This window comes from Danio rerio, chromosome 15, assembly GCF_049306965.1.
Source record: "Danio rerio strain Tuebingen ecotype United States chromosome 15, GRCz12tu, whole genome shotgun sequence".
In the NCBI taxonomy this organism is placed as follows: Eukaryota; Metazoa; Chordata; class Actinopteri; order Cypriniformes; family Danionidae; genus Danio; species Danio rerio.
Window position 1 is genome coordinate 3,454,900 of NC_133190.1, and position 19,461 is coordinate 3,474,360.

The 19,461-nt window shown below is 38.2% G+C and overlaps 1 protein-coding gene and 1 long non-coding RNA gene across 4 annotated transcripts in view; both read left to right on the top strand.

Annotated features, from left to right (window-relative positions):
- Positions 1-5,164, top strand: part of foxo1a (forkhead box O1 a) — a 93,798-nt gene extending 88,634 nt beyond the window's left edge. For all 3 annotated transcript variants that reach the window (XM_009291427.4, XM_073923291.1, XM_073923292.1), the window contains exon 4: positions 1,470-5,164. In XM_009291427.4, the coding sequence (XP_009289702.1) occupies positions 1,470-1,473 (4 nt within the window). In that variant the 3' untranslated portion in view covers positions 1,474-5,164. The remainder of the gene's footprint in view (positions 1-1,469) is intronic.
- A 3,584-nt stretch (positions 5,165-8,748) lies between these two features.
- The window catches only part of LOC141377991 (uncharacterized), a 32,236-nt gene continuing 21,523 nt past the window's right edge, over positions 8,749-19,461 (top strand). The window contains exons 1-2 of the long non-coding RNA XR_012391229.1: positions 8,749-9,084; positions 9,179-9,286. This is a non-coding gene — a long non-coding RNA (uncharacterized lncRNA). The remainder of the gene's footprint in view (positions 9,085-9,178; positions 9,287-19,461) is intronic.

Below are 19,461 nucleotides of genomic sequence, written 5' to 3' on the forward strand. Positions count from 1 at the left end.
AATAAAAAGAAAAGCCCTCCAATAGAGGTGTGAACCTATACTGGTCTCACGGTTCAGTTACGATTGTCATGCCTTTGATTCGGTTCAATTCGATATTTCGGTGCATCACGGTGCATTGACGATGCTTTCCATATACAGTGTTATATTTTAGAGGAGAGGCTATAACAAGCTGTCTGTAAACACACAGAGACAATGCACCACACTGTCTCTCATTCACACACAAACATAGACAGCACCAAAGAAACAAACACACACACACACACACACACACACACACACGCACACACACACACTTAAGCCCTCGCAACAGGGAGAGCTCGCGAAGAGCGGAGCAGAAAAACGAAAAAAAAAAAAAAGAATCACTTTTCCGACGGTCCCTTACTGAGAGCTCCTCTCAGCGCGAGCTCTCCCGGCTAAACACATATTGCGAGGGCTTAAACGGAGCAGTGCTCGTAATGTGGAGCGAAAAAAAAAAAAAAACAGCTGTGAAACATAACCAGCTTTGTCTTTTTGTAGGAGACACACTTTAGATCTTTTTAGGGTCAGAGGTTTTTGAGTTATTGCTGTCTGTAACTGAATGTGTGTCAAGAATATCGGAAAAAAAAACAACTGAACCGCGCTCATTTCTGTCGCCCCCCTGGATATACAGCGCCCTTAGAATTTGCCTATGGTGCCTATGCCACGGGCCGGCCCTGCGTTGGCTGAGTGTTGAAAATACTCTCGCTCACCTCCCTCGCGACAGAGCGCATAGGAGATAAATGACGTCAGTACATAATAACCGGTTATGATTATTACTGAACCGATACCGAATTGTCTGCGTCTGCATCGCTGTGCACCGAAGAAACAATTAATTTTGACACCCCTACCCTCCAATATTTAACACATTTTCAGATCTTACCACGTTCTCACCCTGTTATTTACTGGTTTATGTTATTTTTTGGCTTTTGTTTTGTCTTACCTTCTTTCTGGAACCATTCTTTGATGGCGGTCAAGTCCGCCATCATATGTGTCGAGCTACCAGACAAACTGGCAACAGCAGTAAAGCCGGTCACACAGAGGTGAGCAGCCAGCTGGTAAGCACGAAAAGGAACGGCATCATACCGCCCCGTAGCGTTCGTTTTAAAGACGAAATGCAGCCATACGTACCTCTGGCTACATAATTCGTGATCTCCAGAAATGTACATAGAGCTACGTTGTCAGAATGAGCCTGTGTCGTAGAAATTAGTTCTGAAAAAACTGAGCAGCACGGTGGAAGAAAAATGAATGAATGGTTATTCAAACTATTATGTTTAGAAATGTGTTGAAGAAGAGTCTTCTCTCTGTTAAACAGAAATTGGGGAAAAAAGGATATACGGGGAGCCAATAATTCTGACTTCACCTGTATATTTCAACATATAGAAGAAGACTTGAATATCTGAGAGTGCTCTCTTCAATCAATCTAATGTTTTTTTTGCTTGTTTATTTTACAGGTAAAAACCCTCATCACTGAGCAGCACCCAAACCCCCCGTCATCCCTCGCCAGGGAACTAAGCCCCTGTAAATTTGTTCACTTTTCTTCAGCAGAGGCGGCTGAGATTCCACCTCACACTGCCAAGCACACTGGCTCAATGTGGAGCTAAATTGCAAGGACGTCAGACATTGGGACTCGCGTTCAAACCAAGTGCCAAACCAGGTGCCTGTGCTCCAAAGCCAAATTGACAAGCTTTATTTTGCTGCCTTCAGTGGTCAAATCAGGGCAAAAAAAAACCTGAGGCCCTTACATCTGCTGCAACACACATTCATCAACATCCACACCAACTTCTCTAATGATTTTTACAGCCACATTTTCCATTAAGGGCAAACTGTGATAAGGTGTAAACGCCTAATAGCTAATAAACGGTAATAGCTCTCTTTCGTTGTCGTGTTGTCAGTTCAAAAACCCTACCCTGCCATTTTTGTCTAAGGGTAATGCATTCATGCTGCGCTTCATGATTGGCCTTATTGGGAAGAAGAACTGGAAGAGCGGGAATCGCTGTAAATAGATTTATTTAGAAACAGTCCTGCAGAATCATGATATTAGGGAAATCGATGCCGACTAGTTGAACTACGTCGCATACAGCACATCATAACACTTTCATTTCTGTCTCGTCGGCATATTTGAGCGAGCAGAAGTACTACATTTCTAAACCGTATGTTACTATAAATCGGTGTACAGAGAGTTTACACGATGATATCAACAATCAGGGCAACAGATTTAATGTTGTTTTGTAAATCGGAGAGAAACTGGATTCGACGTTTTTACATTTTTGGCGGACGTACATGGGAAAAGAGTTGTTTCTCGTCTGAATTGTATACATCTTTCCACGTTTCTTGTAAATACATGAAATATATATTTCAGAAACATATAAAAGTAGAATATTTTAGTGTTTTTTTTTTCTTTTGTTATATCACAGTTATTCTTATTGCTGTTTATTAGCGGCTTCAGTTTGATCGTTTGTTTGTTATTTATAGGAATAGTTCACCCGATAATGAAAAAAGAAAAACAATTTGCTTGTGTCATTCCAAACTCATTTATTTATTCTGTGAACAAAAAAAAAACGATGACTTTTTGAATAATAACACAGCTATTCTTTTTTTAATATATAACGAGGCTACCATTGCTATTCAAACAATTGTCAGTAAAAAGTTCTGACAATATTTTTTACAAAATGAATGCTTTTATGTGTCATGGAGCAAAGAAACTCAGTTTGGAGCGACATTAGGGTGAATAAATGATTTCAGAATTTCTCATTTTCTTGTCTAAGCTGTGTATAGCACATTTTGTAAATTTTTAGGGTCCTTAAAAGACAAATCCAGCATTTTGTACAACTCAAAAGTTTTGTAACCTATGTACAATGTTAGTTTAAAAAAAAAAAAAGTCAAATTTTTCCAAAAACTGTTGGATTTGCTCTTAAAATCCATGTGAATCGGCAGTTGCTGAGGCTTTTATTTCAGTATGTTGATGTACTTTCAACTGAAACTGAATATTAAGTAGGGGGGCGGGGCTTTCTTTTGCACATCATGCTTTAATAGAGAATTAACATAAGAGGGGCGTGGTTAAGGTTATTAATATATTGTTGCTATGGAAGCTCTTAGGTTGACGTCAGCAGAAGGATCGTCACTAGCTCATACTTGGATTGAACTTTTTTTTCTTCAGTGGATTAACTTACACTGATTAACTATTCACTTTAAGAATAACAATGTGAACTAACAATTTTGATTTCACATGGACTTTAAGAATTTTTTTACAACCATCAAAACGTTTTATAAGTGATTAAAGTAGTTTAGAGATTCAGCGCTTGGAGAATCTTACGCCTTCACCACCACATTGAATCTGTTGCTGTAAAAAAGCTCCGGTTGTCTACTTTTAACAAAGTGTAGAGACTATTCTTGACTTCACATTATTTATTTGGCTAAAGGAGAAGTGATTGTATCAAGTCATGGTGTATTGTATTGTACACCTCTCTCAGATTGCAGGCACTGTGATGTATATGTTTGTGGTGGTCTGTGCTGCCTCAACCTTCATGTTCATTTCTCATTACCAGAAAAACATCGACAGTTTGGACTTTTTGCACTACCAGGTCTTTATAATGGTCAAAATGAGCAAATGAAAGGGTGAAAACAAGAATTGACTTCTTGATTAGTGTTTCAAAGCAAATGTTGAAAACTTTTTAATGCTTTGCATAAATTAACATATGTTAAGTTCTCATTATTGGCCTTTTTTAATTAAAATATCGAGTGCTTGATGTTGTTAGATGTGTTTATTGAGGACGCTAACACAGTTTTCTAACCTGACGGGATGTGATAACAATCCGCAACTAACTCGCATTTTGGTTTCTATTGCTGTGGCTTCATGCTGTTTAGCCACGCCTATTACGAAATCCTATCGGTCTAAAATTCCACTCTGCATACTTTAGATGAAATATGATTGGCTGTGCCATAATTTTCACTTCCAGTGTAAACAGACAAATTTCTCGTGCAACTAAAGCCATCTAGAGTGCTGTTGTTTGAAAACCCCATTCATTTTCTCTACAGGGAAGCAATAGTTGATACATAAAGCCCTGTTCTGTGTCAATGTTAGAGTGTATGGGTGTTTCCCAGGACTGGGTTGCAGCAAATAAATGTTCTACGGCGTATTTGTATTATTATTTCTGAATACCCATGGGAAAAATTCTGTAGCCATCATATTTTTTGGCTAGTTTCGGAAAATAAAAACGTAAACTATTATCGTTAACTTTAACGTTTATTTATTTTTAAATACAAAAATCACTGTGCCCACCATCATGGACACGCATTTGCTTTGTGAATTTCGCAGGTGAGCCCACCCACGCACATCTCCGAACGCTAATAACTATTGCGATTATCGCCATCGCCCGTTTGTTTGTATTAACGACAAGATGTTTGATATTTCATGTTTTGATAGAGCTGTGGAGTCCTGTTCATGTCCCGAATGTTCGCGCATAGTTCTGAAGAATATGAAGTATATTTAGAGTAGAAGATCATGTACACGCAACGCTTTTTCTCTTTTGTACACCGACACTGTTATTCTTGTGTTATTCTTTCAGTTTGTACTGGACAAAAGAAAAGTAAAAAAAAAAAAAAACTGAAAGAAATTTAGTAGACAATTTAGCCGTTTTCTCTTCAGATTGCGGAGTTTGGACCAATTTTTAATGAAAATAAATAAATAAATCAATATATAAATTAAAATACTGCACTTTTTATCTGGAGATGTAATGAGTTCTCCTTCTAGAGAGGTTGAAAATAAAATGAAGATGATCTATTTTGAAACAAACTGTTACATTTCTTAACTTATGTACAGGAATGATTTGATTCGTGATTGAAAGATGACTTGAGGTGCAATTTGTGTAGAGAAAGTAATCTATGAGAGAGAAATGCTATCTGTTAAGCTGACATATGCCAATACTGACACATGTGTATTATATATTATCTCTTGGTTTTTCGAGTTGGTTAGCAGTGAGCTGAAACCGTTTGTGAAATGTGAGCGCTCTGATGTTTTTTTTTTTGCTCTTGATGCCGATGTTGTGCTTGTATTCCTGTACAAGAAACATGCTGCCGCTGTAAAAAAAAAAAAAAAAAAAAGCCATGTGTATATAAATTATGTTATATAAAGAAGAATACAATGTGACTTTGTCTGTCTTTGTTTATTTACAAGAGGAAATCTTGGGAAGGGGGAAATCTGAAAAAATAAACTGTTCAGAAAGTACATGGTAGAAAAACCTGCAAATATGCTTCAGTAGGGCTGGGCGATTTGGCCTAAAATCAAAATCTTAATAAAATTCAATTCCTAAGAAAAACGACTCAATTACAGTAGTTTGAGAGTTTGTAATTTGTTCCTACACACCACTGGGTATGCACCTTTATGGCTTGAGGACGAGTCAAACATGGTCTGCTCTCCCTGAAATACCTCAGACTGAACTCGGTCACCCCACTTCAGGCTCTTTCTGGCTGAGATGTGATCGGCTTTGGGGGTTTCTGGAGCCAGATGGTCCTGTGGAAGGCAATCGTGTGAAAAGCAGTGGGAATCTTTGTCCTGGCTTTGATAGTAAAGGACGCCAGGAAGAAAAAAAAGTGCTTAACTGGCACTTTTCTCTCCTTGCACTTCTCTCCAGGTCTGGGTGTTGGATTTCTGTTATGGTTGAGGCTTCCAGCTGGTCCTCGTCACTAGAACCGTCTTGACTCCGTGCCCTAATCGCTCAGCTTTTGGACAGAACCCAGCCCAGAGAGTGATCTGGATCCAATTTAAGGTTCATCCAATACACAGATCCAGCAAATGAGGGTTGAAATGGCCAAACGTGGATTTTAAAGGGTCACCCAAGGACTTGGGTTGGGTTCTGAACTAGGGTTTGTCAAAGGTATTGAAGTTGGTCACAATCGGTATTAAACTTTAATAAAATGTAAATTTCCCGCTAACATTTAAAGCACAGATGAAATCAAACCTAACCATATTGATTTTGTTAGCTCATATTGCTAGTTTTGTGGTGAACAATTCATCTGTTCATGTCATTAAGAAAAAAAATAGTTTGTCCTTGTAATATTTAATTGAAATCTGAGTTCAGATAAAACTTCAGTTAAATAATCAGATTAGGTCAGTCTGAGGTATTGGGCGTGGCTAACATACCTAACCCCACCCCTCCAACAGAAACGGTGAGGAGGTGGAGTCTGCTAGCTTGTGATAACTCTCAGCAAACCCTTTTCTAGATCATTCTGAATTCAATGCCTACTTAACTACATCCAATCAGCTCCCAGTAGAAAAAACAAGCCACACCCACTGTTTTCTCATATTCTGTTTCTCTAGGAACTGCGTCACAATACCAACCCTCCGCCCCCTTCCCCGCCCCCAAACCCCTTAAAGGGCTTAAATAGCTATATTTGGTAAGAAAATAACTACAGAAATTAAATAAATTAATGCAAAATAGCACTGCAAAGTATAATTAATTCAATAATTCATCTGAATTTCATTAATTTCAATCTTTTTTACTTCAGGGCCCACTTCTTTCTCCGATCAATTTTTGAAGGATCGCCTGTATGACATTTTCTCTAAAATGTTTGTATTTGTATGAAATGTCTTATTTAAATCTTTATTTATTAACAATATATGTATATGTATATGTATATATATATATATATATATATATATATATATATATATATATATATATATATATATATATATATACACACACACACACACACACACACACACACACAAACACACACTTCTATACAGCTTAAAGTGATATTTAAAGGCTAACTAGGTTAATTAGGGTAACTAGGCATGTTAAGGTAATTAGGCAAGTTATTGTTAACGATGGTTTGTTCTGTAGACTATTGAAAAAAATAGCTTAAAGGGGCTAATAATTTTGATCTTAACATGGTTTTTAAAAAATGTAGGTCAGTTTAAAGTTATTAAAACTAGTATGTTTAGAAATGTGTTGAAACAATCTTCTCTCCGTTAAACAGAAATCAGGGAAAAAAATTAGCAGGGAGGCTAATAATAATAATTCAGGGGGCTAATAATTCTGACTTCAGCTGTATATATATATATATATATATATATATATATATATATATATATATATATATATATATATATATATATATATATATATATATATATATACATACACTTTTACTATTAAATATCTGCTATTCAAAATATACAGACAAATGTAAACTACAGTAAAACACCCTAAATCTTTTGAAACGCGTCGATCTGATGGCGGTTGAGTTTGCAGCTGGATATTATTGGGAGATATCTGACAGGAACAGTGAACAGCTCCGCAAGAGCACGTCTGAAGCTCATGTGCAGGTTTTTTTTACATTCTATGGCAGAAATGGCACCATTCAGCCTCGCTAGATTCTCTTGTATGGGCGCTTGTCCATTATAAAACACTCACAGGACATTAGTTTGGACAACTCTGCGGATATATTAAATAGTTTACACCAGTGGTTCTCAAACTGTGGCATGTGTACCACAAGTGGTACGCGGGCTTACTTCTAGTGTAACGTGGAGGAATTAAATATGTCATATGTACATGTTACATATATTTAAAAATCTATCAAAAATTATTTTATATATTATGACATATAGCCTATATATATGAGGTCCCGGCATTATTTCCAGGTGTTGATAAATATGCCACTACATGTTAATACTATACATTACTTTATTTTTTTGATTTTAAAAACAGTAACCTGTCATTTTTAACGTTTAAAAGCACATTTTAATTTAAATGTTGACGTTTTTAATTTGTTTTCGTTATTTTTATTTATTTTTTTTTTGAAATACAGTGTTAATACTTAAACTATTTATAACGTTTAAAGTGGCTGACAAATATAAATTCTAATTAAAACAATAAAATAGTAGGAATTAATCTGCCTCGTTTTGGAAATGTACAGAGCTGTAGCTGCTTTACTGGGCCTACTACGCTATTTCAAAACTGCTCATTATGGTAGTATTTGGGAAGACAATTTTTTTCCGAGGTGGTACTTGATGAAAAGAGTTTGAGAACTACTGGTTTACACAAAAATAGACAAAGAGAGACATTAACTTTCACTTCACGCAATTTGTAAATGAACAAACCTACATGTACTAGTTGCAGACGCGATCATGAGGCTGTTTTTAAGCCGAGTTGGAAGTAATCAATCAGAAAACAGGAGAAAGTGCATTACTTCGATCATTTAATACAGCATATTAATAATGAAATCCAAAAATTATAGTATAATTTTGAGAGTTCATTTTAAGCTATCACCTAAGCTGCCGCCAAAAAACAAAAAGTAACAGCTTTTAAATTACAGAATTTTCTCGTAAATTTTAATTTAAGTAAATTTCTGTAACTTATTGTCTGTTATTTTACGGTAAATGTCTGTAATTCAATGGTCGTTATTTAACTTTTTTTTTTTTCGGCCACCCAGCTGCTGGAAAAAAATCCTAAAATAACAACATTTTTTACAGTGTTGTCGGGACATTTTTAAAATGTCAGTACCGATTTGTACTGAAGTTGATACTTTGACAACCTTATATTCTAAGCAGCTAGCCTGATCTCACGAGGAAATGTAAGTGTTTTCAGTAAGTGAGTTCAATAACATAAAAATGTCAAATTTTTAAAAAGGAGGCGTGGCACCAAACCCCGCCCCTGAAGCCACTCGTCATTGGAGGAGGAGCGAATGCAGCAGCTGCTAAAGCTCAACGCAATATGAGAATTGGCATTTACTGCTTTTTCACACAGCGCTCTTGGAGTTTAGCTCTCCGCCTCTCCTGCGCTCAGCATTGTGTGGTCCGGCTTGGTTCACTTTAAGCGTCATGTGTTGACAGAGAGAAGTTCGGGAGGAGGGACGCGGCCCCGCTGAAGGCCTCTCGTGAGCAGCTCCTGTGGAATGCAGTGTGTGTGTGTGCGCACGCGTATGAGTGTTTGTGTGTGTGTGATTGGAGTGGACGACTGCCAACAGCATATATGGCCCTTGTTTTACAGAGGGCACAAGGCAGGACGGGTGGTGTGAGGACACACAGATGTGAAGCTGGTATACAGTCTGGAGTCTTTTAAGGTGACTTTTCTTTTTAGACAACCATTACTAGAATTTTTCTTTCTATTTCAGCAATATTTGGGAAGCCCCATGCACTCATTCAGTTTCCTTTCAGCTTAGTCCCTTATTTATCAGGGGTCACCACAGGGGAATGAACCACCAACTATTCCAGCATATGTTTTACACAGCGGATGCCCAGACAGGACTTGAACCAGCGACCTTTGTAAGTATTGAACATGTCACCATTTTCCTCAGGAAACATATTTCTAAAGGTGCCGTTGACTTTAAATCTTCCCTGGATGTTGGTAACAAGCAAAGGAATCCATAAAGGCAAAGAAAAGAAATCTTTACAAACTTAGAAAAGTTTACAAACTCAGTTATGCATAATAAAATGACGCAGGGTAAAAGTATTGACCACATGAAGAAAGGAAGATGTGGAAAGGTAGTGAAAGCCCAGACAGCAGCTGAAATCTCGCAGTAGTTCTTCACTATTTCCCCATTGTAAATGATTATTAGCCACAACATCTACACCAGGGTGGACGTTTCAGCAAGACAATGATCCAAAACACAGCCATGGAGACTCTCAATTGTTTTCAGACAAAGAAAATCAAGCTGTAGAATGGCCCAGCCAATCACCTGATCTGAATCCAATAGAGAATACAAAATAAAGATCAGATTTAATAGACGAGACCCACAGAACCATCAAGATTTTTACACTCTGTTGAAGTCTGTAAAAAACTCACTCCTGAGCAATTCATGAGACTTCATTCTCCATATGAAAGGCGTCTTTAAGCTGCCGTCACCAAAAAAGCCTTTTATATAAATAATTACATTGCAGTAGTTTGGTTCTTTCTCACTGTGTCATGTCATTGTTATAATACATACAAAACAATCATATATAAAGTTGAAGTCAGAATAATTAGCGCCCCTTTGGATTTTTTTATTTTTCAAAAATTTCCCAAATGATGTTTAAAGAAATTTTCACAGTATGTCTGACAATATTTTTTCTTCTAGACAAAGTCTTATTTGCTTTATCTTGACTAGAATAAAAGCAGTTTTTAATTTAAAACACCATTTTAAGGACAATATTATTAGCCCCTTTAAGCTATTTTTTTTCTCTTTAGTCCACAGAATAAACCATCGTTATACAATAACTTGCCTAATTACCCTAACCTGCCTAGTTACCCTAATTAACAAAGTTAAGCCTTTAAATGTCACTTTAAGCTTTTTAGAAGTGTCTTGAAAAATATCTGGTCAAATATTATTTACTGTCATCATGGCAAAGATAAAATAAATCAGTCATTAGAGAAGAGTTATTAAAACTAGTATGATTAGAAATGTGTTGAAAAAAATCTGCTCTCCGTTAAACAGAAATTGGGGAAAAATTAAACAGGGGGGCTAATAATTTCGACTTATATATATATATATATAGATGTTTTTTAATCGTGTTCAAATCCATGTAAACTGCTCCTTTAGAAATATTACTCGCAGGAACAAAAACATGATGTGTTCAGTACTTATTTCCTCCTCTGTACATATGTAACCCCGTCGTCCCTACACAACCCAACCCACTCTGAGCTGGGATCAAACGGGCGACTTTCCGCATGGAAGTCGGTTGCTCTCCCGGGGAGGCTAAAGACCGCAATCTCGAGCGTGTGTCACCAGAGCACGTTCTGAGGTCAAAGGAGTGAGGTTAACTTGCACAGCACTTCACTAGCTGGCCTCCGCTACACATATAACACTATTATTGTAAAGCCATTTTAAAGATTAACATAAACAAGTTCTTTATATATATATATATATATATATATATATATATATATATATATATATATATATATATATATATATATATATATATATATCACAGTTGAAGTCAGAATTATTAGCCCCCCAGTTGATTTTTTTCTTTCTTTTTCAAATATTTCCCAAATGATGTTTGACAGAAAATGGAAATTTTCACAGTAAGTCTGATAATATTTTTTCTTCTGGAGAAAGTCTTATTTGTTTTATTTCGGCTAGAATAAAAGCAGTTTTTAATTTTTAAAAAATATTTTAATGTCAAAATCATTAGCCTCTTTAGGCTATTTTTTCTTTTCAATAGTCTACAGAACAAACCACCGTTATACAATAACTTGCCTAATTACCCTAACCTGCCTAGTTAACGTAATTAACTTAGCAAAGTCTTTAAATGTCACTTAAAGCTGTATAGAAGTATCTAGAAAAATATGAAGTAAAATATTATTTACTGTCATCATGGCAAAGATAAAATAAGTCAGTTATTAGAGACGAGTTATTAAAACTATTATGTTTAGAAATGTGTTGAAAAAATCTTCTCTCCGTTAAACAGAAAAAAAGGGGGGCTAATAATTCTGACTTCATATATATATATATATATATATATATATATATATATATATATATATATATATATAATATACATGACAATCTTTACACATCTAGCATTATGCATTATTGATTGTGTGTACTGTATACACAATTATATTTTGTGCATTTAGTCTAGTTTTAAATGCAGACAGCTGTAAGCATTCAGAGATTTATCGCCTCTTTAAGAAAAGATGAAACACTGTGTCTCTGAGGCACTTTCAAAAGATTTCTTTCTTTGTTTGTTTGTTTGCCTTTTTCCTACCAGGCCAAACATAGCAACACTAACTCGACCAATGGCATGAGTTTGGAATGACCAATGGGGGAGTGTTTGGGAAATCTGTTTGTAAACACGATCAGTTTTGATGCTGCTATAGTGGTGCAGAAATCACACACTTCACATTTGAAGAACACAGAGTTTGAGGTTATCTGTCATCTTTGACTCTTTAACCCAGCACTTAGAAGATAAGAAGAAAGAATCTAGGCTCACACAGACAGCACTAGGGGAGTGTTCAGGGCATTGTAGAGTGTGTTGATGAATGTGGGGTTTAGTGCGTTACTATGTGGTTTCTAGGGTTTGGCTCCATCTTTGCTCACTGACCACATAAAAAAATTAAGTTTAACAACTATAGGTGCGTCCCAAATCGCATAATTATGCACTATTCTACATGTGAAGAATAAATGTACTTTAAATACCCAAATAATGCACTCATTCAAGTGTTAAAACTAAGTGTGGAATGTTGAACACTTCATGCTCAAATTCCAAAAAAGGAAGAGCTAATGATGAAGGGGCGGACATATCCGGTGCTGAGATTGAATTGTCCAAGTATAAATCTCCCACATAAATGACAGTGATGGGAAGTTCGGATCATTTTACTGACTTGCATCTTTGAGTCACGTTCATCAAGATGAACGAATCTTTTTTCGAGTCGTTTCGTTCATTTGGTTCAATTTGCCAAAATATTATTAAAATGTTACGAATTGCTTCCAAACACATCTACAACTAGCCCAAAAGGTTGATCACACGACAAATAAGTCATAAATAGAAAACTATAAGAACGAGAAAATAATAATTCAATGTTTACCTGCTCTGTTGTCTATGAAGGTATTGTTGTCTCTTTGCTCAGCTCACCTCTTCATGTCCTCAAATGTCAGTAATTCGCTCACGTAACACTGACAGTCACATATAATCTTAACCAATGTACACAGTCTGAGCCGATAGGAGTCATGATAATTAGTTCACCTTTCGAGTCTACAGGTTCTTGAGTTGTTCCTTCATCACGTGACAGAATAACTCAAACCCGAGAACTCGAGAGGTGAACGGTTCAATTCTTTTTCCGGCTCTAAACGCATATGATTGGTCCGTGATGAACGAATGACTCAAACCCGATAGAGGACTCGAGAGATGAACGGATCAATTCTTTTTCCGGCTCTAAACGCATATGATTGGCCCGTGATGAACGAGTGACTCAGACCCGATAGAGGACTCGAGAGATGAACGGATCAATTGTTTTTCACATATGACTGGCTTCTGCCTTTCTGCGATGAACGACTCAAAAGACTTGAAATGAACGATAACACCTGCACAAATGTGCGCACGCGCGGATGAACAATCACTCCCTGAGAGGATTAGTAGTTCCCGAGTCATATTGAAGATTCGTTCAAAATGAACGAATCGTCCACGAACAACCCATCACTAGTTTGTGATTGTGTCAACCCAGGCTCATTCTGATTATTTCCCCCAATATACGTAGTCCCAGGAGCTTGGTTTTGCCGCTGTGTATACATTTTGAGATCTTAAATTTGCCTTGGGATTGCCATTGGTGAATCCTTTTCTCATGTAAACCCACCAGACGCCGCTGTTGACTGACTGACTGATCAACTGACCCAACCTCCTCCATCTCAAAACCCAGGCAATATTATTTTCAAAAAGCACAGATTGACCAGCGCCCAGCCACTTCCCTAAACCTAAACTGACAATTTTTAAAAGCAATCCAGAAAATGAAAAGCACAGATGATTCTAAACTATTATGTTTAGAAATGTGTTGAAAAGATCTCTCTGTTGAACTGAAATTGGGGAAAAAATAAACAGGGGGCTAATAATTCTGACTTCAACTGTATATCGTATTTTTGTTTTGTTTGATGTGGCTTTACACAGTCAGTTACCTTTTGGAATTGTTTCTTCCAATTATCAGATGATATAGCATGCTGTGTGCACTCACTTGTGCTCACAAACCATTCATGTGGCCTATATGTACTAATATATAATGTCCGAAAAAAATCGTCTTAAGAGGTGTTTTGACGGTTCAAAGCCACTGTACAAGCGAAAAACTAAATACAAATAGTAAGTTTTACTTTAGAAAATGCCAACGCAATCTCACAGCACATCGTAACTTTTTGATTAAGCGGCTAATTCCAACCCAAGTTCATTCTGAAAACGTAGTCCCGCGGACGTTTCTGGAGACAGCGGAATACGCTCCCGAAGATATGTACAGCCGCGTTTATTTTTTTAAGCGAACGCTGCGGGGCGGTGTGATGCAGTTCCCTTTCGCGCTTGCAGGCCGGCCGACCGCTTACCTCCTTGTGGAGGGCTTCCCCACTTCAACCCGTTTGTCCACTCAGCTCACCCTGTACGTTGGCAGCGATGACGTAAGCATGCCAAGGCCCGATATGGTGTGAGCGCGGGCCGTCGGGGGAGACGGGAGGGGGGACAAGCTTGCTTTGGCCCGGTTCGAGGCAACTGTACCTAGTGTGAGTACGGCCTAAGGTGCCTGTCAATCAATATTGGTGGGCGGGGTGACCGCACTCCTACGTCAAGTTGCGGTCGATTTAAAAACCGCTTTAATTGGTCCACTGTTTTTATGTTGTTAAATTGAAAAAAAAAAGAGGACTGTGTGTGTTTATATCACTCCAACATGAAGGTCTATACTCTATACTCACACACATGTCTGTCCAAACAGCTTGAAAAGTCGATATTTCACCATAGGTGCCCTTTAAACTGTATATATGATGACAGTCATTGCGTGGAAGTCAGCTTGGTGGCTGGAGACACCCTGCTTCTGCACATGGAGCCAGTTACGGACTCTGAAAAAGCATTCAGCTTCTAAATTATACATGCGATGCCAAGAGCAAACGTAACTAGAGCATTCATCAACCCACTTGGAGAGAGGAAAGAATGAAAAAAAGAGGGAGAGAAGCAGATGTAGAGGAGGGTTGTGTGAAGAGAGATCTCAGACTGCTGTCCTCAGTTGACTTTATTCTCCGCTGGTGCCACAGTCACCCGACTGAGTGGAAAAGAACCGCACAAGACCACGAGTGCTGCTAAAGAAGGACAAAAATGTTGTTAGCATTCTCTGTCTTCATGCCGTTACAAAACCTGTATGAGGCCTTTCATCAGTGAAACATGAAAGAAGATAATTAGCAAACGTCGACGATGTTTTCATGCATATATTTAATGGGGACTTCAGAGCAGTACGCCGATTCACAATTGTTTTCTGTTTATTTACGGCTGTGAATTACATTATGCAACCCGGGCTCATTGTGGAAACGTAGCCCCGTGGACGTTTCTGCGGGCCGCGATTTACGTCCCGGGAGGTACGTATTCGAGCGGTTTTTGTTTTCGCGGATCCGCGAGAGGCAGCTGTGCGCGGTTTTTCGCGTCTCGGGCACCTCTTACGAGAGCGCGCCGTTCGCGCCCGCGCCGTTCTCGCGCGAAAAGCTGCTGGATCGGCCGACTCGGCCGCCCTCCTCTTCCTACTCCTCCTCCTCCTCCTTCCCTAAACCCGAGCGACGATTCGCAAAAGCCGTCCAGAAAACAAAAAAAAAGCAAAAGCCCTCGTCTTCGATTTCGACAGCGTTTTCGGATCCCGCCGCGTTCTCGCCCTTATTTTTTTAGATGCCGTTTTTCATCTTACCTGATTTCCGGAACCTGCTGTTACCCGGACTCGATCCCGGTCGTCATCCACCGCTGCAGGCTCCTCCTCCTCCTCCGGGGCCTCCGCTCCGCCGATGCAACGCTGTGAGCTAAGCGGACAAACTGATTGTATCGGGAAAGCCCTCCACTCGGAGGCAAGCCGTCGGCCGGCGAGCGTGAAGAGGAGGGGCGGAGAGGCGCCACACCGCCCCGCAGCGTTCGCTCGAAAAAAACTAAACACTGCCTTTACGTACCTCCGGCCACGTAAATCGCGGTCTCCAGAAACGTCCGAGGGGCTACGCTTCCAGAATGAGCTTGGGTTGACATTATGTGACGTTGATCTCTGCTCTGTCGACATTTTTATTTTACGTTTTACTTTATTTATCGAAGTTTTTGTAAAAACCAAACACCAAATATTGTACATCATGTATATATGTTAACAAAACTATCTCGGTGTTATTACCTGATACTAATTAGAACATGCATTAAAACACTATAAAACAATACAGCAATTATACAGCACCATCAAAAACTGTAAAACAATCTCAGCCAGACTAATGGAATATGAAACAAAATGACGTAAAAAGGAAGGAGAGAAAAGAAAAAAACGTATTACCAAAAAAAAAAAAGATTACAGAAACTTTATTAACCTATACATCTAAGGAAGGGGCCCCATATTTTGTCATACAAGTGAAGTTTCATAAACTAATTTCGAGAGGAGCACGTGATATGATTGAGCACGGCTAGCCACTCATCCGTAATCAGTAACAATCCAATCAGAGTGATCCTAGCTCACTATAAATGGATTATTTTCTCCTTACTGCTCTATCTTCGTTTTGGAAGAATCCCCCCTCCACCCCATCTCCTCCTTTCCCCCCCTTTTTTTCTAAAAGGGGAGCTATCGAGACCTACCTGATCTCGAGTCCCCTGATATGCTTATTGACCAGGCGGGAGCCCTGGGCTCAAATATCTCCGAGCTCAGGGTTCTCTCCTGGGACAGCATGCCAAACCTGCTTTAAATGCCAAGCATATCTAAGTGGGAACTCTTGAACTTCTGTTTGCCAAATCTAGAGATACGTAACCTTACCAGCTTGAGGGCAGAAACCATTTCAGCTAACCATTAAAAAAAAAATTGAAGGTGTCGTGGATTTACACTCCATCAGAATCACTCTCTTGGCCAGCACCATGCCAAACATAAGGGAGAGTTGTTGATGTTTAGGCCAAGTTAGAGCCTGGTCTGAACATCCAAACAATGCTATTTCCACATCAATTTTAATGTCCATTTCAAAAGCCTGGGAGTAAAGTCTGAAGATACTTTTCCAAAATTCAGATACTTCTGGACAGGACCAGAATATATGACCACAGGTCCCGACTGCGCCTTTGCATTTATCACATAGAGGAGAGATAGAAGGTTACAGCTTATTAAGTTTGGCTTTAGTATGGTGCAATCTATGCATCACTTTAAACTGTATGAGCTGTAGTCTTACATTTATAGAGCAAGAATGAATACGACTCAGTCCCTCCTCCCAAGTAGAGGACGAAATATCAATTCCTAATTCCCTCTCCCAAGAATCTTTAAAGTGTGCAGTCGAGACGCAAACAGATCTATAAATTTGGTCACTAAATGGTTCTCCATTGGGCACTGGCTTAAAAGCTTGTAAAGATCACGTTTGCTCTGTCGAGTTTTGATGTTGAAAACTCAACTCTGCAGATTAACAAAGCGCCTTTTATTAACATTTGAGTAGGTTGATATAATATAATATAATATAGAAGAAATAATATACAGTATAGAGAAATGAGTAAAATTACAGGAAATGACCAACCGTCAATACAGCACCGCAAACTGGGCGATATGGGGAAAAAATCATATCTCTGTATTTTTAGGAGGAATGACGGTATAAGATATATATTAGGTATTTTCCTATAAATGGTTACTTGAGGGTCAAAACTTTTATTAAAACCTTATTAAGCAGTTTTTTTTTAGCAAAATACAATTCAAACACAGGGGGTTTCCCTCTTTCAATCATCATTATAATTATTCTTATATTTGTTGAAAGTAGCTAACAGCGAGATATTAAAATAGAAAAAAAAAATGTTTGGTAGAAAAATGCATGTTTTTTTATTTTCCTTTTTTTTTTTTTTTTAATAATCGTTTAAAACACAGGTGTCAAACTCAGTTTCAAAAGGGCCGCAGCTCTGCACAGTTTAGTTCCAACCCTAATTAAACACACCTGATCAAACTAATTGAGTCCTTCAGGCTTGTTTGAAACCTACAGGTAAGTGTGTTGGAGCAGGGTTGGAACTAAACTGTGCAGGGCTTCGGCCCTCCAGGAATTGAGTTTGACACCCCTGGTGTAAACCATCAACCGTTTGTACACTATAGGCACACACACACAAATCAATTCACGTCCTCCAGTTAAGGGGCTAATTAAATCAATTAACGTTTCTGTCGTGTTCGGGTCAAATCGGACGGATTTACCACTTAAAACACTCGTAAATATTGTTATTGTATCTGATTGCCTCAAGACTTTATTGTATCCTCCACATTATGCACTTAAACATATAGAAGTGATGATCAGCTTTTTCATTGAATTTTGAGTGTTTTAGTCAACTTTGTTACACCTGTGGTGTTCCCGGTCAAAAGTGACCGCCAAAGGAAATGAATGGGTTTCCAGACTATATTCTCTCATCAGACTGTACAAAGTCATTCCAATCTCTGGGTCTAGCAGCACTTTTAGCTTAGCTTTTTTTTATTATTATTTATTGGATTAGACCATTAGCATCTCACTCAACATTGGCCAGAGTATAACTAGTGCTAGTGCTGTGCCCTTAATCACCGTCTGTACCCTCATTTACTATTCCCTACATCAGCACACTAATACAGTGCAACTAAATGACTAAATGAAAATTTGAGCACTCAATACACAGGAAAGGATACAGTTTGTTTGTGCTTTGCTGGTTGACAAATCATTCAGATGGATTAAAATTTCAATTTCTTTGGTCAGCCCTGTGACAGTTATTTTAGCAAGCTGTTTATTGGTAAAGTATTTTGATTTCTGTCATCTATCGTTAATTTTGTAATACATTTTCAGTGCCTATTTGAATTTTCACTGCAGTTATTTCATGTCTAATTCTATAAATTCATGTTAAACACTACTTTAAGCAGCCTGATCTCACGAGAAAACGTAACTATTTTACGTTTTGCCAGTTTAGTGGCTAATTCGTACGAATTCGTACGAGTTCAGTCGTACGAAATGGTACGATTTTAAAAAGGAGGCGTGGCACCTGACCCCACCCCTAACCCCAACCGTCATTGGGGGATAAGCAAATCGTACTAAATTGTACGAATTAGATCGTACGAATTCATACGAATTAGCCACTAAATGAAAAAGTTACGAATTGCCGTGAGATTGTGTTGACATTGTTCACTGTTAAAGAATGTTGATAAAAAAATTTGGTGGGCAAAAATGTTTTTCGTGCTAACTTAAAAGCAGTAAAAACAGATTAATTTTGACCGGGAACACTAAAGTAAGGGGTGAGATGGGAACATGACAGGAGGGTTAAACAGATTAAATAAAGACAATGATTAGAATATATCAGAATTGGAGTCAATTTGCAATAACAGAGCAGAACGCAGAGCTAAATGCGTTATAACATAAACATAAAGAGAAGGCCGTCGTGTAATAAATACTGAACTTATAATCAGTATATATGAGGTGGTTTCGCTTTCGAAATGCGGTATAAATTCATCCCATTTTGGCATTTTTAATTCTGTTGAACACATTCAGGTGCTGCTTGTCAATTTGACAAGGCTTCTACGTTCGTATTTGCTGTCAATTGTGGAAGAAATGATCGATAAACGGTTTCTGATAAACCAATGGGACAGTTGCAGGCGCTGTGTGACGCATGTGCACACGAGGGGAAGTCAGATTTGTCCGAGGAGTCAGATTTGGATACGACACCAGCACTGCATGTTCCTCCATGTCGCATCAGTGATGGGTCGTTCTTCAACGATTCGTTCATTTTGAACAAATCTTTTCGTATGACTCATGGAGTAAATCATAGAGTAAATCATTCATTTCAATCATTCGCTCATTTGT